The sequence below is a fragment of the Lynx canadensis genome, chromosome A2 (assembly GCF_007474595.2).
Source record: "Lynx canadensis isolate LIC74 chromosome A2, mLynCan4.pri.v2, whole genome shotgun sequence".
Lineage (NCBI taxonomy): Eukaryota > Metazoa > Chordata > Mammalia > Carnivora > Felidae > Lynx > Lynx canadensis.
This window is the reverse complement of record NC_044304.2, coordinates 8,940,110-8,961,810: the sequence shown is the minus strand read 5'-3', so window position 1 is coordinate 8,961,810 and position 21,701 is coordinate 8,940,110. Positions and strand designations below refer to the sequence as shown.

At 60.6% G+C, this 21,701-nt stretch overlaps 1 protein-coding gene across 1 annotated transcript in view; it reads right to left on the bottom strand.

Annotated features, from left to right (window-relative positions):
* Positions 1-19,940, bottom strand: part of NFIX (nuclear factor I X) — a 95,080-nt gene extending 75,140 nt beyond the window's left edge. Inside the window, exon 1 of the mRNA XM_030301683.1 lies at positions 19,887-19,940. Within this exon, the coding sequence (XP_030157543.1) occupies positions 19,887-19,913 (27 nt within the window). The 5' untranslated portion in view covers positions 19,914-19,940. The remainder of the gene's footprint in view (positions 1-19,886) is intronic.
* Between the last annotated feature and the right edge of the window lie 1,761 nt (positions 19,941-21,701).

The window sequence follows — 21,701 nt, the reverse complement described above, 5'->3', positions numbered from 1 at the left end:
GGTGGGGTGCCGGGAGCTCAGGACCTGACCACCCCTCGGCCACAATCCATCCCTCTCCGGCTCCCTTTCTTTCTCCCCCTCTCTCCCCCTCTGTGTCCTCCAGCTCCAACACAAACTGTTTGCACGGGAAGTCTCCCTCTATGACCCGATTCAGCACACACAAGAGAAAACTGTGGGCGACAGACCCAACGTCCTAACGAACTTGAGTTAATTAATGCTAAGGAAGAAAAGAGGCGCCCTCGCTCTGTTGAATCACGGTTCACTAGCCCTTTCAGTTTGCTGTGGGTGGAGGAAAAAAAAAAGAGGCTTTTTGGTTCAAATATTTTTGGGGGGCGAAGGGAAAACAAAAACACCGCAGAAGGGCCGTGGAGGGTGAAGCCGGTAGTACCTGCCCAGAGGAGCAGAGGCGAAGGCAGCCCAGAAAGTCCTCCCTGGAAGCTTCTGGCCTAAACAGTCCCGAGAAGGCCGAGAAGGGGAAAGAAAAGGGAAGGGATTATCAATTGATTGCCAGCCTGCTCAAATAAACTGCTCAAAAAATTATACTGTCAGACTAGAAGATACATGTGTATGTATTTAAAGCCCAAGCCCAAAAACAACTCGATTTGAACAGAGCCGTGAGGATGTTTTAGCAGAGCAGAAAACCGAAATATGGATGGCACGCGTACAAAAATTTAAGTGTACAGAAAAAAGGAGAGGTGGTAATCGGGGGGCAGGGAGAACAGCTGCAATTTCGCTTTCCAGATGTTGACAGCAAAATGTAATTGGCAAGTAACTTCTTCCTTAACCACTTTTCATCCTTGGGTCCTGAGATGTGAAAATCCTACGGCTAAACCTGGGTCTGCAGGCAGTTTCCTGGCACTCGGCACACACGTGGATGGGTCTGGAAGCCTCGTGGGCCACACGCCTGTGAGCTTTTTTATCAGCCCACTAATTTTTACAAGCCCTCCCACCGTTCCTTAGCGGGAGACCTGAGCAAAGCAGGCTGGAGGACATTCTTATTTAAATCATCATTTATTACAATAATAATAATTATTATTATTGTTGTTATTTTGTGAGGTGATGCCTTTTCTTTTGAGGCTGGGTCTTCCTTGCTTTCTTAAAACTAAACTTTTTAATTGAAGTGTGTGGAAAGAGCAGCAGGTCGCACGCTTGTAAGGCTGGAGCGCGATCCACGTTCACAAAGTGAACTCACCTGTGTCACACCACCCGGATTAAGAGATCGAACATATTCGGCACGGCTGAACAGGCCTTTAGCGTTTAAGCTATGAAGTTCTCATAGTTTATGTGCCTTAGAAGGAGCTCCTGCCCCACCAGTAGTGTCAAATGCGAGCACCTCTGCACACACGTGTGTTAACAGAGCGGTCCGTACTCCTCCTAGGACCACAAAAAAATGCGTGGTGAAAAGAAGCCCCTCGAATCCTCACTGCTCCAAAGGGGTTTCGCCTCTCTGTCCCTCTTTCTCTGTGCCTGCCCAGCTCTGATCCCATCAACAGGGCAACCAACTGTGCAGCGGGGTTAGCAGACCAGCAGGGCATGTGTATGGTGGACAAACAGGGCCCACCGAGCTGAAAACCAAACAGCCATGGTGACCAAGGGGGGGGAGTAAGAGACCCTCCGTTCACCCTGCCTGCAGGCGGGCAGAGATTGGGGGGGGAGGCTCGGGTGTGTGTGGGTAAGGGGGGGGGGGGGGCTCCGTGGAGTCAGAGATTCCTGAGGGGTAAATGAGCACCTATCCAGGCAGGCTGCCCTCATTCCTGTCCCCAAGAGTCTAGCAGGGAGAGGAGTGAGGGGGTCCTGGGGCAGAGCTGCCTCGGGAAGGGAGGCCCAAACCTCCTACATCTGCCTCCCCCTTCCCTGGCTCCAGCCCCAGCTGGCTCCCCCCCTCACTTTCACTCGCACTAAATTTACTTTATAATTTTAAAATTAAATTTTAAAAAAAGCAGGAAAGAGAAAGCACTGAAGGCAAAGTACCTCCCACAATATCTCTCCAAGGGGTGGGGGGGTTTTTGCTTATGTAAAAAGACAAATGCAAGGGATCGCTGAAAAGTCTAAGCACCAAATAACAAGGAAAATCAAAAGAGAAACACATTTAATGAAAAACACCTGAAGCAAATAAAGAACTCCTTTGCAACGCGAAGGCACTGCCTGTGGTGCCTGTGGGCACAAGTCTCTACCCCCGTTTCTTGCCCACTTTTCCCTTTCCTTTCTCACAGGGAGCTGTGACTTCCCCAAGCACTACAGAAACCCCTCTTCCTTTTGAGCCCATCCACCCCACGACTGAGGGGAAGACCAAGGGCAGCCACTTAGCACCCCACCAGCCTGAAGCAGACCTCTGCAGCCCTCGTGAAGAGCCCTTCCCTCTATTCCCACATCTCCCCAGGCCGTGCCCGCCACTGGCCCTGTACCCTGTTCCCCTGCCTCAAACCTAGGCCCCGTGGGCGGTAGCACTGTCCTGGGGCTGGACGCCAGGCCCAGCCCCAGTGGGCAGCTCGCTCCCCTACCACGGCTCCTCCGGGCTGCCAAGGCAGGCTCAAGGACCGAATTTTCACTTCCTATTGCATATGGGGCCGAGAAGAAAGAACTGTTCAGCTTAATTTAAAATATGACAAGGGATCTGAGCTCTCTAATCCTGCGATCTTTAGAAATACTTGATTCTTTTGCGGGGGGGGGGCACTGGTGGTGCTGGAGCGCAGGGTAGGCATCAAGACTCTGCCTCTGAGACCCCACACCCCCCACCCGGTTTGACTTTCCCACCAGCCCGCCGCCTGGGAAACGCGCCCTCGGCTGGCACAGGGGTACCAGAGCCCGGCTCCTTTCTTCCTTTCTTTCTTTTTTAAATCGCTCTAGCGCAAACCAGGCAGTGGGTCAGGGCCCAGAGGCGGGGGAGGGAAGAGGAGAGGGTTGTCTCTGAAAGAGGGGAAAAAAGGAAAGCGAGGCTCCCAACTCCGGGAGAAGAACGGCCTGCCGCAAGTTTCCCGGCTGGTGCCAGTTTGGGGATTTGCGAATCAGACCGGAGCGGAGGGAAAGGCAGGCGAGAAAAAAAAAAAAAAAAAGCCCGCATTAAAACTAACCAGCTCTGCCTAAAAGCACGCTTTTCACCCTTAAATAAGACAATGACGAGGGGAGAGAAGAGACGAGTTATTTCTCACTCTTTAATTATTCCAATGCTTAGCATTATTAAAAAAAAAAAAAACCACACACATTAGCCAATGATACATTCTAACCCTCAACAAAGCTGGTATTTTTCTCTGATTACAGACTTTGCCGCGGCAAACCCGGGCTCCGACGACAGAGGCAGCGCAGAAGCGCGCTCCTAAATGAGACACAATTTTATTAAAATCATAATAATTCCTTGCATTTCTATAGCGCCTTTTCAGCAGCGGAGATCCCAGGTGCCCCCATGCCCGGTTCTACAAGGGAACTGGCGACCAAAAAGCTCAGTCGTGAGGCAGGCGAGGCTCGCCAGCTCCACAGAGTGCCACCGGCATGTATCTTTCTTTCTTTTTTTAACAGCCCGTTTCCATCAGCCTCTGTCTCACGCTTAAAAAAAAAAAAAAAGTAATAAAACTCCTTTAAATTAAAAAAATATATTTAAAAAAAAAAGGGAGAGAGAAAATGACCTGAAATATAAAGTGGAGGGGGGCGGGGGGGGGGGAGCCAAGTGTGGTCTGGGAGCCTGGGGCCCTAGGGTGCTGCTGGGATGGGCCGCCTCTGGGTTCAGGGTGCAGGGTCAGCCGCTGCCCGGGTCACCTCCCCAGGCGCAGCTGGAGTAGGCTGAGTCATCTGCACATGGAAAAGTTAAAGGACCTAACACCACCAAAGCGCATTTAAGTAATTTGGGCGATAAGAAGTCGGGTTAATGACTGGTTTCCGCGGGCCGGCTGGGAGGCCCCCGGGGCAATTTCTCTGAATGCCAGGGTGCTGCTCGGAGCTCCGGAGGAGCGGCTGGGTGGCTTTATCCGGACACCAGCCTCCTCCAACAGGTTAAGTCGGGCCCACTCGGCGCACACGTTCTTTTCCCACTTTTCCATCCTTTTCCCCCCAGGGCCTGCCCAGGTAGTGCTGCAAAATGGCTGGCAACGGTGGGGGGAAGGGGGCTTAGCACCCCCAATTCAAGAAGTCAGCCAGGAGAGAGAAGGCAGTGTGGCTCAGAGGGGATCTGGAGGAAATTTTTTTAAAGGTTCTTGGAGACTGCGCAACTCTCGCGGCCTGAAGGCAGAGGAGAGGGGAAGGGAAAGCACATTTTCTGCCACTTAGTCACATTTCTTCCCCGTGCTTGCTGGAGGCCAAACGCCCCCAAACCCAGCCAACCCTCGAAACAAACAAAAATCTCCCCTGGTAAATTTCTCCTCCCTCGTTCCCCCCCCCCAAAAAAAAGCGGCCTGGGGAGAAGCGGGGAGGCTCTTCGGAGGCCTGGGGTCCGGAGACAGCGCTGCGCACACAATGCGGCGCAGAGAAGGGACCCTCTCCAGATTGAGGACCCAAAGTTGCCGTCGGATTCTGGGGGCATTTAACCCCCAAGGTCCTCCGCGCAACCAAAGAATAACAGGAATTATCAACATCGCATTCATTCCAAAGCCCTCGCGCGCATTATCCCCTGTCGCGTATCCGGACGGGCACGAAAGAGGGAAACTTAGGCAAAGGCGGCCCACAGCCCCACCCGGGGCGTCTGGGGACCCAACCAGCTTACAGGCCAAAACGCCGCCATTTGAGCCCCTTCTGGCGGCGGCCTTTGCCGCTGCAAATGGCAAGGGCCTCCGAACGCGAACCCGGCCGGCCCTCGACGCGGGGCCACTTTTGGGTTGTCGCCACGAGGGGTTAGGCCGCGCCCGGGCGGGGAGGGAGCCCGGGCGGCTTGGTGCTGGGGCGGGGAGGGAGCAAGGACACCGAAGGTTCCGGACCTCAGGGCCGCAACGTTCAAAGCCTCGCCTTGTGCCTCCGCTCCTTCACACCTGCTCCCGGTTTCCCCTCACCTGCCCTCGGGGGCAGTGGTCCTCACTCCTCTCTCAACGCCCGGCGCGGTTCCGCCCAAGCGACCCAACCGTCGTGTGCACAGGCGCCTGTTGCACGACGGCTTCCCGCCTTTTCGCCTCCGCGCACGCGCACACCCGACTTCGCGCAAGGCCCGCTCAGGGCCAACGGCCCTCTTGGTGCCCTAGGGCCGGGGCCATTCGCCCCGTCGAGGGGTATGTTGTCCTTTCCCACCCCGTGGTGTGTGGCGCAAGTGACCGTGACTGTCAGCACCCGTGTTCTGCCGGGTGGAAAGAATACTGCCCTCCTCTTGCCCGAGTAGGTGGGGGGGGGTGCTCCCCATGACCTCCACCCACCTGTGCCCCACCCCCCTACCCCTTGGGGCGTGAGCTAATTGCAGCGGGTCCGGAATGCCACGCAGAAAAAGAACACCTTGGAGGCGACAATGAAAGGAGCTTGTAGGCGGCGGGCACCTGGCAAGGGGCATAGGCTGGGGCTAGTACGTGGCACGGGTGGCACATTTCTGCCGGGGTTTGCAAAGGCACACGATTGTGATGCATGGCGCACTGGTGGGGAGGGGGGATATCTTCGGGGCATCAAAGCGCCACAGTGGGGCAGTGGGGCCATCTACGGAGTCCTGAGGCAACCCCACCACCACCTCTCCTCAGCAGTGTGCTTCTATTTTAAGATTATCTCCCACTCCTCCAAAATCCACCCACCCTCGCTCCTGAGATCCTGTGGTGCGCACCAGGGAAACTCCCTCCGCCCCAGGCACACCTGAGGGGAAGGCCAGGAGGGCAGCGCAGGGTCTGAGTCGCCCAGCTGGACTCAGGGGGGCAAAGGGAAGTTTCGGCGGAGGAGGGGGCATTAAATGGCCTCTTTGTGGAGAGGAATTGTGGGCCGTCACTCAGGATTAATTTAAGCAGCAACAGCAAACACACACCAAAAAGCAACGTCTGGCCGCCAGCACCCACCCCCGCGATTGTGTTTCGGGGGGAGCGCGGCAGGATTCATTGGTGTGGCCCGGCCTTTAAGAACGTGGGGCGTCCACAGTGGGAAGGGGGAAGGCTGCTGCCGCCTGGCCCCACGTCCCTGCTTGGCGAAGTGGGTTTGCAGGTTTGGGACGAAGCCGAGTGGGGGGGTGGCAAAATCCAAGTAGAAACGTGGAGAAGAAATGGGGGGGGAGGTTCTATATAAATTATATTTAAAGGTACAAATTTCCAATATAAATATATCACATGCAGGGGCGCCACTGGGTAGCAGTTCTGGGCGCTCACCTTCGCCCCAGGGACATTTGGGGAGGCGGGTGTTCTAAGAGAAATCCGGCTGGCGGTGGGAATCAGGCCTCCGCTTCCCGGTCTCCTCCCCCAACAACCTGAATGCTGCTTTGGAGCCAGGTGCCCTGGGCGGCCTGGCAGGTGTGCGGCTCGCGTGAAACACACGCGTGTGCAGCCTGGGGAGGTGAGTACCTGCGTGGGCCTGGAGCCACGTGTGTGGGCACCAGCAGCTCCCCTAGGCTCACTGACCCACCTTGGCCCAGCACACCCATGGGGGCACAGGGCAGTGCCTGTGCTCGCTCGCTCGGAGCCAGGTCCGGGCACAAGCAGGAGAATGCGTGGTGTGTGTGTGTGTGTGTGTGTGTGTGTGTGTGTGTGTGTTGGGGGGACCCCATCTGATGTCGGGCAAGGGGCATGTGTATGGCCATGTGTGCTCCTGGCAATCTCACTGGGGTGCCAGGCCTGCGTGTGCATATTAACTGGTGGTGCCTGGGATCCCCATGGGGGGAGTGCCAGGCAAGGGTGTGCTTGAGACCCATCTGAGCCTCTGTGCAGGACTGTGCTTAGGTGTGCACACGAGAGCCCGCCTGAGTGCCCTGCTGGGTGGTCAGACATGGGTATGCGGGTGCCAGGGCGCACCGTCGGGATGCTGTGCAAGGGCGTGCACATGTGCTTTCAAGCCCCCTAGGAGTGGCCACGTGTGCTGGGGCCACCGTTGAGGCCAGCAGAGCCTGAGCAGGCCAGGGGGCAGGGCCAGCTGCCCAGCCAGCCTCGGCGGGAAGTCATTGGAGGCGTGTTGGTTTTGGCCAGGGCAGCTCTAATGGGGGAAGCCCCGGGGAGCGGCAGGGGTGGAACAAAGAAGGGGAAAGTGAGGGAAGGCGGGCAGCAGAGGGGGAGGAGGAATCGCCCTGGAATGCGGAGGGCCTTGGGGAGTCTCTGGGCCCTGGCTAGGGCTGAGGGACTTCACTGGTGCCTACAGCTGCCAATTCCCCGCTCCCCCGCCCCCACCCCGTGGACAGAGACCCTGGCCCCAGTCAAAGGCTCCTACACACGGAATCCTGCCACCACGGGCCCACAAGGAGCCAAATAGCATTCGGGGTGGAGAGCATGGCTCAAATTTCCTCAGCAGAGGGCAGACAGTTTGAGGCCCCTTCCCCTGTTTCTTGGCTGGACTGCTCAGAGCCTCAGTTCTGCCCATCCAGGGAATGGGAAGGGAATTCCCACGGGGAGGGCCAGGAAGGTGAATACTGGCTGAATAGGAGTGAGTTGAAAGGCAGGGTGACCTGTTTAAGCCTTGCTTGCCCCTGGGGGCCTGACTAATTCCTCCCCCACCCCCATTTCTAGCGCCATGACCTTGGCACTTGACCTTGTGGCCTCTGTTTCCTCATCTGTAAAACAGGTTACTCATAGCCGCCTCAGGTTGAGAGGGTTACAGGAGGTCACGTGCATCCACACGTGCACGCGCGCGCACACACGCACGCACACACACACACACACACACACACTCCGCCTGCTGCCCAGGCATAATTGCTCTGGAGTTGGTAGCTGTTATTTTTATTGTGAGGAGTCTATGGCTGTGACAAGCTGTGACGCTTGGTGTGATGGCGGGAGGCTGGCTGTGCGTGCGACTGTGCCGCTGTGTGTGTGTGCGTGTGTGTGACAGGTTGTGTGTGAGACTGTGCGTGGACGACAGATTGTGCCGGTGTGCGGCAGTGCCTGTGACAGGCTGTCACTGCGCGACAGACTGCGGGTGGCGGGGTGTTGCGGGTACCGACTGTGAGTGGAGATGAGGCAGTGTGTAGGGCTGGGACTGGGGGACTCCCGAAAACCTACCTCAGTGAGGGTCTGGCTGACAGTGAGAGAGGGAGGCTCTCAGGGACCACAGAGAGTCAGTCCAGTGTCTTCTCGGGCCTTGGCTTTTCTGTTGTGTCCAGTGGACTCCACTTTGCTTGTGAGCCTCGGTAGGTGACGGGTCAGAGGGACCCTATGATAAAGCCTCCCCTTTACCCGCTGTGGTCAACTCAGGTGCCCACCGCTCCCCCCCCCCCCAGCTTCTTGCTTGGGTTCAGAGGATCCCAGGAGGGCCATCGGGGATCTCAGGGTGCGCAGGACCCCCTGGTCAGGCTGGCTTCAGTGAGGGACACAGACCCCAAGCCTGTTTCCCACACTTTCCCTGAGCTCCAGGCCTGGCCAGGGCTGGTGGAGACCAAGAGAAGGAGGGATTTGGGGAAAGCTCAAGAAAAACCAGGGGAGAAATGGAGGGAGAAGGTGAGAAGACCAGACACTTCTTCCCTGGGACCTGGAGAACCCGGGGCTGCTTGAGGTTGGAGCCTCCAGTCGCGGTGGGCACATATCAGGTTTTGGGGGGTGGTGGGGGCTGCCAAAAATGCCCGCTAACACTTAAAAACGCTGCTTGTACTCTAGGCTCGTATCAGACCCTGATTTTAGGGACTCGCTCCTTATATCAACCCTGCCGGAGGGACGAGAAAACCCCAGGCCCTCTCCTGATCAGCGTGGGATTCCCCTTCTCACACCACCCCGGCCCACCTCTTCCCTCTACAGCTGGGGAAACTGAGGCCGAGAGAGGGGAAGGGACTTGCCTGAGCACCAGCTAGTGCCCAGGAGACCTGAGAATACAGGACTTCAGGTTTCGAGAAACCTCACCGGCTGGAAAACTCCCAGGCCCTGTGGGCTGGGGGCAGCACCCTGTGAACCCCGCCCCCCTCTCGGTGTGTCAGGACGTGTATGTTTTGTGTGCTATATGGGCTGTGGTCCACGGCTGTCGTGCGTGTGGTGTGCAAGACACTGCATGATGGATGCGTCCCTCTGTCGGTGCGGGCCTCTGTGCGTCTGTGTGTCCATTCAGGGCCAGCCCCTGCCACAGAGGGGGGAGAGACATCGAAGCACCCCCCCCCCCGAAAGCGTGTCTTTGATACTTGCAGCCTCGGCAGCGAAAAACAAGTTTCCACAGGGCCGCCTTGGGCTGAGGCCAGGCCGTCCTCAAATAACATTTGAAGTTACTTAGCAAACTTTGTTTAGTGCCGAGAGAGGCAGAGAGGCCCGGGCAGCGAGCTTGGGGGGGGGGGGGTAGTAAACCGGTTCCTCCAAAGTCCCTTGCCCCTCTGGGGGCATGAGTGCCCAACATGGGGCTGAATTCCCCTCCCCAAAGTTCCAGGAGGAGGAGCAGGAATCTTGAAGCCCTGGGGGGACCTGGGGGCGGGGGAGGAAGGATCTGGGCACCCCACAGATAAAGCCTTGCCTCTGCCAGTCCAGGCCCTGGACATTGGCAAGAAGGCCCACCCTGGTCTCCTGGTGGCCCAGAGGCTGACTCTGGGTCCCTGGGTCTGGTTAGAAACGGGAGGGTCTACGCTTTCTGTGCTGCCCCCTTTCTGCAGCCCAGCTCTGCCAGCCTTGAGGCAGGTTGTACGCGCTGGCTCGGAGCACGCGTCCCCATCCAGACAGACAGACAGACACACACACACACACACACACACATGCACCCAGAAAGCCCCTGGTGCCCACACGCCTGGCCCTCCCAAACTCTCATTTCCAGGGTCCCAGCCCCAGGCAGCAGAGAAGGCCTGAGAGCCAGCGATGGCGGGCGTGGAAGTGAGGTTGGTGCCTAGGGGAGGGGGAGGGGGAGGAGATGCCAAAAATGGTGAGCCATTACAGGCAAGCAGGCGAGCAAGGGAGGAAGCGAGCAGGGATGATGGAAGCCAGCCGGGCATCCTCGCCGAGCTCTGGGCTGCAAAGGGGCGGCGAGAAAGGCAGCCCGGGGCCTTTCCAGGCAGCAGGCATGGGGGCACAAGCCCCAGGTGGCACGGGACAGGCAGGGGGCCGGGAGGCGCCCAACGCTCCCCCACCCCCACCCCAAGCTTTGAAATGGAGACTGGCAGCAGCAGCCGCTGGGCTCTGCCCGGGCGTGGGGTGGGGGTGGCGGGCAGGCAGGGCGCCAAACTGAACGCCACCAGGCTGGGCACGGTGGTTGCCGGCCGGCGGCGCCGACCCCACCGGCCCCGGCCCGGGACCCCTCACATCTAGAGCTTTGGGGTTGGAGGAAGGCAGGGGCCCAGCGGGGATCAGAGGTCCGGCAGACAAAGCCAGGTCCCCTCGAGCCGTGGGCAGGTCCCCAAGACCCTAAAAGATGGCGCGGCCTGGCATGGCCAAGGTGACGGGCTGGGGTAAAAATAAACTGGGCCCGCCCCGGGGGAGCTAAATCGAGGGGCCCAGGTGGAAGTGCCACTCCGGGCCACCAGCTGCCCCCGCCCCACCCCCAGCTCAGAGCAGCAGGGTCGAGAACACCGGGTGCCCGTCGACGCCCAGTTTCTACACAGGAGAAACCCCGGCCATCTTGTCTCCTGGTCTTGGGGGGGCAGCCTACGGTGTAGCCACAAGCACGGGGAACGGGTGATCTCGGGCCGCACCGACGACAGGCCGCGCGTTTGGGGCAGACGGTGGGGGCATCCGTGCTAAGCCACGTATCCTTGACCTCCAGGCTGTCCCCTCTGAGAGGGAAAAGGGCCTGGGAGGCCACACTTGAGCTGTGGCAGAGCTGCGTGGGGTTGAAAGTCAGCACCGTGCCGCGAGGCCTCCCAGATCACCTCTGCTAAAACCACGGCTGCCCAGCGCTTCCGTGGGCCCTACCTGTGCCTTCCCTCTTAGCACCTGTCACTGTCTCAAGTACCGGGCACTCCCTTGTTTATCAGGTTCACTGTCTGCCCTCCCACTGGGGCCGGCGCCTCTGCTGATTTTGCTCCCTGCGGAGCCCCCAGGGTCTAGAACAGGGCCTGGCACCCAGAGGTACTTGGTAAATATTTGTTGAAGGAATGCATAGGCCCCCAGCTGCACCCCCAGCACTCAGGCTCCAGCAGGGTGCCCAGCGAGGTGTGGGAGAAGGCATCGTGCCCATTGTCAGGGTACCGAAGGCGAGCCTGGCCAGTGGTGGTGCAGGGGGGTGAGGCAACCAGCCACTGTCACTCAGAGCCCCGAATGGAGGAAGATCTGAGGGTCAGAGTGGTAAGGAGGCTTCAAGGGCTGACAGCTGGGGCAAGCTTCCAATGGGAGTGTGGGGGTGTACGGGCCCACTCTGAAATTTTGGTAAAGGCCAGAGAATAAGCTGCCGGACGATTCTGTTCCATCAGTGGGACTTAGGGTGGCGGCCACCAGAGAAGAGGCGCAGGCTCTGCCACCTCCTAGCCCTTGACCCTGACGCTGGATAGGTCTCTCGGCTTCTCATCTATAAAATCAAGCACTTATTTCGCATCAAGCACTATGTTAAAGCACGTTCCACAAGCCAACTCCTCTGATCCTTACCATAACCTGTGAGAGGAAACTAGAGGCCCAGAGAGGTTGAGCGACTCGTCCAAGGTCACACAGCTAGTGAAGAGCAGAACCGGGATTCAAACCCAGGAAACTGGCTCTGAGTCCCCACTCTCCTAATAATGACTAAGTGTCCCAAATGCCTGCCTTATTAGCACCCACATGGGCACAGCTAACCCCTGCCACCCCTGCCTCACGTGGAAGGATTCCACGGGGACAAGCTGGGAAGACACTCAGCACAGGGCGCAACATGATAAGCACACACACGGCACACTTTAGCCAATCACTATGGCTTTTAGGACATGTCATTATAATTCTAGAAAATGCTCTCTCCCTGCACAATTCTGCCAGCCATCTTTCTTGTCTCTTTCTGCGGAGTCAGAAATGAAGAGTCCATGGCCAGAGGAGTAACGAGACAGCCCCACGGAGGACAAGAGTTTCAGAAATTAGCCTCGCCTCCATCCTGGACTGTCTCGATGGCTTCCAGAAGCGGGACGGTCAGAGCAGGGCCGCGAGGCCGGAGGGCTGGGGGTGCCCCGGGGGCAGGGTAGGCATATGGCTCCCCAAGCTTCTTCCCCAGGCTGCGACAAACTGGCCCAAGGGATTCAGAGTCCCAAATTCCACCAGGAGAGGTCAGGGTGGTTGAATCTGCCGCTCAAAGACAGCCAGAGGGCAGGCAGGCAGAGGGGAGGTCCGAGGAGGCCAGGTGTCATCTCTCAGACACCATTTCCAAGCAGGGCCAGGTGTAAGCCAGGTGTGAATGTCTGTGTGGGCGTGACGCTCAGCCACATGGACCCGGGCAATTCGGGACTGTGTACCGCCAGACCGTTTGTGCCCGGGCTTATGTATAGGGGGTGTCGCATCTGCGACAACCTCTGGGTCCTGATGAGCAAGACTGTGTGTGCGGCTGTGCGTGTGTGTGCGTGTGTGTCGTGGGTGTGAGTTGTGTCCACGTGTGTGTTACTGACAATAGGAGGGCTGGGTGTCTCCATTTCGGCGCTGGTGACATCGGGGGCCGGATCGGTGCTTGTGGTGGGGGCGTCCTGGGCGCTGCGGGGTGTTGGGCGGCATCCCTGGCCTCCCCCCACCGGCAGCAGACGCCCCTCCGAGTGCGATGACCAAATGTATTCCCAGACGTTGCCAAGTGTGTGCGTGTGCGTCACGGCATGTCTGAGGGTGTGTTGCTGTGTGCAACACACTGTGTGCACGTGCACGCTGAGTGCATGTGCTCCTGTGTGTCTGGGGCGGGGGGCGGGGGGTGGGGGGGTGGGGGGGTGCGGGGATCAGGGCTCTCGCGTGCGTTTCTGGGTGCCTGGCACGTGCACGTGCCTCTCGCCGAGTGTCTGTGGGTCCGTGAGACGCTCCACACCCCTGTGTGTTTGCCAACAAGCAGCGCGTGTGTCTGCGCCGTGTGCCGCGTGGCGCGTCTCCGTGTGACCGTGCGCGGCCGCGGGTCTGCGCCCAAGCGCACGTCCCTGCGTGCGACGCCCACGCCAACGTGTTCGGGTGTGGTGGGCGTCTCTAGGCGTTGGCGTGCTGAAGGCAAGTCCCTTTGTGTGGGGACGCCGGTGTCTGTGCGCTCCCGATTCAGGGAAGGTGTGCTGTGCCTGTGTGTGACGGCGTGATCCTTTGTGCCCGCGTGTGCCGGTGACGGGGTGCGACTTTGTGTGAGATGGGCCCAGGATAAGCCGCCCGAGACGATTTTACGGGAGCCAATATTTCGATGGGATCTCCCGGATGATCTGCCCCCCCCACCCCCAGGTCCCGACTGCCCCCGGGGCTGAAAGCCACCTCCTCAGGTCAAGGGGGCGGGGTGGGCCTCTGAGCTGCCCCTTCCTCCGGCTGGGCTCCCGCAGATTCAGGTGGGGACAGACCCCCGCCCTTGCCCGATCCGTGCCAGGAAGACTGGCACCGAGCTTTCGGCCAAGGGGGCAGGGTCCTCAGCAGCGGTGGTGGCACGGCCCCCTGCCCGCTGCTGCCCACCACCCCCCAGCTTCCCCTCGGGGTGGGGCCCCAGTAGGGGGAAAGCTCCCCAGAGCAACCCTGCCTTCCGATTGGCTACGGATCGCCGCAGTGCCCGCCACCCGCCTCCCCCTCCCCGGCTGGCGCAGCCACATCGGTAGTGGTGGCAAACGCAGCTCAGAGTTCTGGGCACAGCTGCGCCTCACAGAGGCCTGCCAGCCCCACCAGAAGCCAGACACCCCAGCTCCATGCCCCCGACCCCTCCCCACCTGCCCGCCCGGCCAGCCAGGCAGCGCGGTCACCCTGGCGGCCGCCCCCCTCAGGCTGCCAGGCCCTGTCCACCCAGCCCCCTCACCCATCAGGCCTGTGCCCCCTTGGCCCAGCCCACTTGGGGGGCCCAGGCCCCTACACACGGCCACTCCCGCTCTCAGAGGGGCTCCTCAGGAGGGGGGAGGCAGCGAGGAGGGGGGGTTAGGGAAGGGGGGAGCTAGCCCTTCTTTTAGTGAACGCGCCCAGAGCTGGAGCCAAAAATCGAGGAGGAGAGATATTCAGACAGAGCCAAGACGCGTTTGGCAGGAGGAGAGAGAGAGGGAGAGAGGGAGCGGGAGGAGGGGAGGAGAGAGGGAGGAAAGACAGAGAGAGAGAGAAAGAGAGAGAGAGAGAGAAAGAAGGGGGGGCCCTCAGTTTCCAAATCTGAGCTCTCAGAGCCTCTGAGGGACAGCGGGAGGCACAGGAGGTGTGGGACTCAGGGCAGGCTTGACTGTGGGGGCAGTGGGGGCGGAGGGCTCAGCCCACAGAGACAGCCGGACACCCCAGCTGGCCAGGCCAGGACGGACACAGGCAGAAGCCAAGATCAATGCGCACCCGGCAGACAGAGGGAGGCCTGTGGGCGGCCCAAACACACACCCGCACCTCGCCACACAACGGGCTTCTGTCCATGCCGGGCCAGGGGCACGGGCGGGGCCCACAGCAGGGCCACCACGGCTGCCCGACCTCATGGGAAGCCGTGGAGAGGCCGGCCCGCTCCCAGCCGCTAGCCTGGCCGCCATAGTGGGCACTTCGCACGCTGCCAAAAAGCCAAGGGAGGCCAGGGAGAGGGGCCCTTGTGGTGAGATGCACATTGGTGGTCAGAGGGACGAGCCCAGCACACAAAATGCCACGGGGGGGGGGGTGACACCTGGAGACCCAGGCACGGACTCGGTTGCTGACACAGGTCGACACGCAGAGTAAGGCGCACGGATACGACCTTTGCCACACATCCAGAGGATACGTTGGGTTGCACAGGGACATGCCATGCCACCGCAGCACCGCGACACAAAGACGACATCAGACACCCAATGGGCACACACCCTCAACCTCACTGCTGCCAGAATCCACAGAGATAGAGCTTCGGATGACCCCCGGAGACACAGGCAGGCAGCACCCAACGATGCACGCCTGGAGACTCGGGGACACTTGCAAAGGGACCCGTGCAGACATTCGCGGCCGCATGGCCGTCTGCAGCAAAATGGTGGCTCTGAAGCCCAACACGCCAGTGACCACATGTGGATCAGGGAGAACCCAGTTGGCCATCCACAGCCCTCCCCTGGCTTCTGCGCCTCCATACCTGGGGCTTTGTGGACGGGAAAATGAACACACACCCTTCTTTCCCCCACCCCAGCTTGGGGGGACGGGAGCCCCGTCCTCAGCGCTTTGTTGGAGGAAAACGCAGGTGTCCGTGCCTCCTCTACCTCTCTTGGCCCAGCTGGAGGAAAGCGAGGGACCCCAAATTTGTGCTTCGAGAGCAGAAAAACAAGGACCAAGCCGACGGAAAAGACCAGGCTCCCAGCAGGTTGAACATGGGAGGCAGCAGTCAGACATTCACTACCAGGGGAATTTCACCAGCAGGCACAGCTGTGTGCCCACCCCCTGCACACACCCGCAATGACTGCCTGACCCTGCCAAGTGCCCACATAGGACCCCCCCCCCATATGCATCCTATCCCCATCGTGGGCCCAGGTGACACCATTCGGGTGCAAACGCAGAAACGACTCTGGAGCCACACAGACATCCCTAAGCCATCATCGGGACCCACCCCCAACCCCAGGCTCTTCGCCCCACTCACATTTGGACACTCATGTACACACACATTCCTGCACACTCCAGAACAAGACCTCAGAGCCTAGCCCCAAAGTGAGCCTGGTTGAGGTCAAGGTCAAGATTAGGGAAAGGGTCAAGGCAGCCAGTGGTCCCCAAAAAGGTATCTGGTCCCCACAGGGCAGTCAGCGCGTGGCTTGTCTCTCCCCTGCCACCCCCTGCCCGCGCCCCATCATCTCTGCTGCCCTCTGCCTGGCTGATAGGACCCCACCCAAGGGAAAGGAGCTGGGCCATGAGCCGGCTTCCCTCCTCCCAAACTCTTCTCTTGCTTCCTCCTCCAGGCAGTCCACTTGGACTCCTATGGTTGGGAGGCACTCACTCCACTCTGCCTTCCACCCGCCTCAAGCAGTTTTCCCTCAGTCAGGAAGGCCTACGGGTGATTTAACGATGATAACCAAAATGACAACAAGTCATTCCGTTTCTTGAGCACATGCTACATACCAGGCACTGTGCTAAGCCTAACCACAGCCTGAGAGATACCCATTTTGCAGACCAGGAAGATCGTGTGGTTCAAGTCACAGGATTAGAAGACGCAGAGGCAGAGCTCAAACCCTGTACTGTCTTATAAAAAAAAAAAAAAAAAAAAAAAAACAGCCCAATTCTTGATCTCTGCACCCACAGCCTCCTTCTGGGAGCCCCTGAGGCCACACAAGACATTCCTGGCTCGGCCAGGACCCCCCCAGATTAGCCCAGCATGCCCCTCGGCTCCAAGCTTGGCCTGGTCCAGCCTCAAAACGTCTAATGGAGCCTAACATAGCCCCAAGCATGGCCCGCCCCATGCCGGCTCCGGCCTGCGCACACCTCCTATCCCAGAAGTGGGCATGAAGCAGGCAGGGCCGGAGACAGGAAGAAAATGTGCCATAAAAGGGGGGCGCTGCACCGTGCCAGGGGAGCAACGGCATCACGGGGGCAGCAGGGCGGCCACAGTGACCCAAGGAGACAGCTGAGGCAGGGGCTTCAGGGACACCCCAGCCATTCCCCCTTCCCTGGAAGGAGCGTGTGTGTAGCTGCCCAGAAACAGGGGTCCGTGAACATTCTACTGCCCACGTGGCTGCGTGGCAGGAAATGTCAGCAAGCATGCAGGTCTATATATGCACCTAGGTGAGCCAACAGCATTGCGTCTTACATAAAGGTGTGTGTCTGTCCATCCCTCGGTCCTTGAGTCTATCTGTCCTCGAGTCTATATGAGCAAGAGCGGGGTTGGGGGGGGGACACACACTTGAGTCAGCCTTTCTTGGACTGTCTCTTGGATATGTCTTCATGAACCTACATCGATATACATGTCCCATCACAAGGCGGGGTGTGTGTGTGTGTGTGTGTGTGTGTGTGTGCGCGTGCACGTTGTGGGTGGGAGCGAACACAGGTCCACCATTTCCTGTGTCTGTAAGTGTGTCAGTGTCCATGTGTCTGTCTGGATGATCAGCACGAGCAGGTCATTTATGTCCGCGTTTTAGGGGCGACGGTGATGTATGTGTATGTCCACGTTCTGGAGCGTGTCTATTTGCCGGGGAAGGGGGTCCCATCCGTCCATCCCCTCCTGTCTGCCGAGGACTCAGGCCTACGGCTGCAGTGGGCTCATGCAGCGCCAGCAAGCGCCCCGCCCAGCCGCCCTGGATTTCGATGCTTTTTCCAGAAGGAGATTTCCCCCCCCCCCCCACCGCCCTTCCCCCTCGCCCACAGTGCCTTTCCCCGCCAGGGCCCCGCTGCTCCAAGCTCGTTCCTGCTCAATCATTTATTGACTTTAAAATCGAAGCCAATTCTGGGTTGAAAAAAAGAAAAGGGGGAGAGAGAGAGAGAGAGAGAGGCCACAGAGACAGAGAGAGTCCGAGACTCATGGGGAGGGGAGAAGCAGAGATGGGGCCAGAACCAAAGTCAGAGACAGAGACAAGGAGAGACAGGGACAGTCAAAGATCTAGAAGGACAGAGGCAGAGAGAGAGAGACAGAAAAGGGGCAGAGCAAGCCAGATATAGAGACAGAGACAGAGAAAAAGACAGAGAGTGGCAGGGCAAATTATGGAAGCAGAAAGATTTGTAAAAACAGAGACTCTGGATCCAAGAGATGTGACTGTCGGGAGGGGCAGACCAGACCCTGCTGACCAGCTGACAGCAGCCGCCGGCATAGAGCTGAGGGATGCAACCCAGAGACACCATGCCCGCTCTCCTCCCCATCCACCCTGGCACACTCAGGCCTGTGACAGAGCTGAGCCCTTGCCCCCTTCTGGGGTATCATAGAGTCAAGCCCTGGCCATGGCCCATGGCCATGGTGTGCCCCAGCCCTTTCCTAGTCTTATCACCGGGGGATCGGCTGGCATTTTCTTTCCCAGGGGCCCAAGCCCTAGCCAGGTCTCCCGGGGCAGGCCAGGGCGCCGGCGGTGTAGCTGGGGGGCAAGGAGACACTCGAGCATGGGGTCTTGATTCCACTAGGCCCCGAACACCGGCACGCAGTCCAGCCAAACACCGCCCCAAAGACAGCCACAGCTCAGACCCCGCTGGGTGGACGGGGTTGTCATGCGGTCCAAGACAGAGCGACTGGCCAGTCAGAGGCACAGATGCGGGGGCCGGGGGGGGTGGGGTCCCTCATACTGACACAGTGGCCAGAGTGCCTGCTCACACCTGCATGCACACTGTGATACATACATGTGCGTGTGCACCTCACCAACACTCACGACACCCAGTTGCGAAACAGGAAAACCCGCTTTCCGGGCCACACACATGTCCATACCACGCAGGCCTGCCCACCGCCACCCAGAGGAGCCACAGGCAGACCCCCAAGACTGACACACACATACACACTCGCATCTGTGGATACGGGAGTATGGTGTGGCCACGGCTGACACGCAGCCCCTGACATGCTCTCTTGCCCCCTCGCCGCACATCACCACCTGGTAGCAGCCATATTCACTTGGACTCCCACTCCCATCTGTGGGCACGCTTGGCAGAAGGCTGGCAAGGCTCAGGCTGGGCAGAGGAGACAATTAGGACCCCGGGCCCGGCCTAAAGATTCCCCTCACACACGCAGGCCTTGCTGGCAGGCAGGGCGAGGCAGCCCCCAGGTGTCCCCTCTTCCGAGTCTGTGTTGCCAGCAGCGGCCTGGCCCGGCAGGCAGCGCTACCAGGGCCACTGCGGGACTCTGGACAGTTCTTGTGCCCTCTCGAAGCCTGGGGCCACCGCCCAGGGAAGGCGGAGTGGCAGGGCAGGCATCCCCCGCGCTTTTGCCTCCGCGGAGCGCTGCGCAGGGAACTTCGCTGGAGGCGGGACGCGCTCTGCTCTCGCAGCGCGCCAAGGTCGGCTCTCAGTGCCCGCGGCTGACCCGACGGCGTGGCCGCAGCACCGTCGGCCGCATCCACGGTTGCCTCCCGCCCCTCCCGCCTCTGGGCGGCAGGACAGGATTCCCCCACCCCGGCCCGCCTGGTCCACCGCGCCGCAGCCGGGGTAGCTGGGGCCGGAAAGTTTGCGCCGAGGAAAGTTTGGGGCGGTGGGGGGGCCGCGGCTGCGACGTCCAGGGTCGGCCGAGAGGCGCGGCCCCGGCTGGCAGCGCGCCCGTCCCTCCCTCCCCTCCCCTAACCCTCCGAAATTTGGGAGCCCCGCCATTTTCTTAGCCCCGCTCCCATGTGAGGCCTGAACAAAGACTTTGGGGCGACGCCCGGGCCGCTCGGCCGGCCCCGGGCACCCCGGCTGCACGCAGGGGCCGCCGCCACGCATGCCGGCCGCTGCCACCCTCGGGAAAAGCTGCGCCCGCCCCAGAGAGCGCCGCGGGACCCAGTCCCCGCTCTGCGCCCTCGGGACCACCCCCCTGCCACTCTGTCACCCCCGCAACCACTGCCAGTGGCCACGCTGCCCGGGTGCACAGCACAGTCGCCCACAGGTCGGCGGGAGTCCACCGCACCCCAGTCGAGCGCGTGCGCGCACACACACACACACACACACACACACACACACGCACTCCCGCTCCGCGCTCCAGGGGCAGCGCCACGCACGCAGCCGGCCACCCCCAGAGCCCCCAACAGGAGTCCGCCCGGTGGCCAGGGTCGCACGCGCACCGTGACGCCCGCAGGCGTGCCGGGACTGCCCACAGCATGGCTTGCACCCCTCGGCCGCCCGCAGGCTCACTCCCCCCCCCCACCCCGGCCGCCGCGCGCCCCCTCCGGCCGCCCGCCCGCCCGCCCGCCGGCCTCCTGCGCCCGCTCCCCTCCCCGGTCGCCCAGGGGCGGCGGCCGGTACCTGGGTGAGGCAGTACGGGGAGTACATAGCTGGGCGCCCGGGCGGGAGCGCGGCGGCCGGCCGCGGCGAGGGGAGGCCCGGCAGGCGGCGGCCGCGCTCGGGCTCCGGCTCCGGCTCGGCTCCTCCGGCCTCCGCCGCGCTGCGCCCGCCCGGCCCGCGGCCCCGCGCTCGCCGCTCGCAGGCTCGGCCCCGCCGGCTCCGGGGCCGCCGCCGCCGCCGCCGCCGCCGCCGCCGCCGCCGCCGCGCTCGCCGCTGCCTCTCGCGTCCGCTGCTGCCGCCGCCGCTGCGCGTCTACTCCATGCCGCCGCCGCTCGGCCGGTCACCCTCGCCCGCCGCCGCCGCCAACGCCGCCGCCGCCGCGCTGTGAAAGTGAAAGTTTAGACAAAGTTTGGAAGCGGCGCACTCCGGGGAGAGGGAGCGGGCGGGCGGCGCGGGCGGGAGGAGGGGCGCGGGGAGGGGCGGGCAGGGCGGGGGAGCGGCGGCCGGCGCGCACACACACATACACACACACTCTCACACGCACACACGCACACATGCACACACACGCGCGCGCGGGGGCGCACACCGACACAGCCACCCCGACACGTGCTGGCTCGCGTTCCATCGCAGACACATGCTGACACACAGCAGGGTTCGGACCCCGCCACACATGTCACGTACAGAACGCATTGCCACACGTTCCACGTTCCAACAACCGAGCACACACAGACCCCCCCCCCACACACACACACGGCATGGACACACGCCCCCGCACACCAGCCCACGACCCACACGCTGACGGGCACCCAGGCCCACCATCACAGGATGATAACCTGCACACCCGCGTTCCAGTTACGAACCACGTTTACACATGCCAGCAAGGGCCTCACATGGACACACACCGATCCACACGAAGACACACACACCAGCGCATGCTGGCACATACGTATTCACACTGACACACTGACAGGCATCATCACACAACCACACTCTGACGCACTCCAGACACACAGCTCCTATACATAGACACCCAAAGGCACACACAAAGCCACACCAAAACATCTTGGCAGCTGTGGCATCGCAGAGGACACAGCCGGGCACGCAGAATGACACTAGTAAAGGGGAAATGTGCTAACACGCTCTCGTGCAAACATGCGCCATCCGGTACCTGGACACACATGCCTAATGACCCAGGGAAGGAGCACACTGACCCTGATACAAAGACATACAAGGTGTCACTGACACAAAGTGACACTGGCAGTCACAACCACACAGGGACATACATAGCACACACCTGGTGCCCAGATGTCCCCTTGGGCCTTGGGCACACTGACCAGTCGTCCTTCAGAGGATCGCCCAGCCATGAACACGGGTATGACATACATACACCCAGGCCCCTCCCACACCCCACCCTTATGACACTATACAAACACACACACACACACACACACACACACACACACACACGTACTTGGATCTGATCATGGACATACACAGATCTAGCGAGTGCCATAGAGCCCAACCCGCAGGGACAGAAATGGGCATAGACATGTGTCACCCCCCCCCCCACCATGAGACCAGTCTCTCATGCAGGCCGCTGACCCCTCCTTTCCAGAGCAGAAAGGAATGGAGGCGGAAGTTGGTGCTGAGGACCCTAGTGTGGGGGCAGGGGGAGCCCTTAGGTGACCCCCAAGGTGGGCGGGGAGGCGGTGCCTGCAGCCCCTGGGCAGCTCCTGCTGAGACAAAGCTCTCTCCTGCTGCCAGGTGCAGCCAACACCTTCTTGCCCTCCCGGGCCAAGAAGCTGTGGCAATTCTAAGCCATGCATTGTCTGCTGG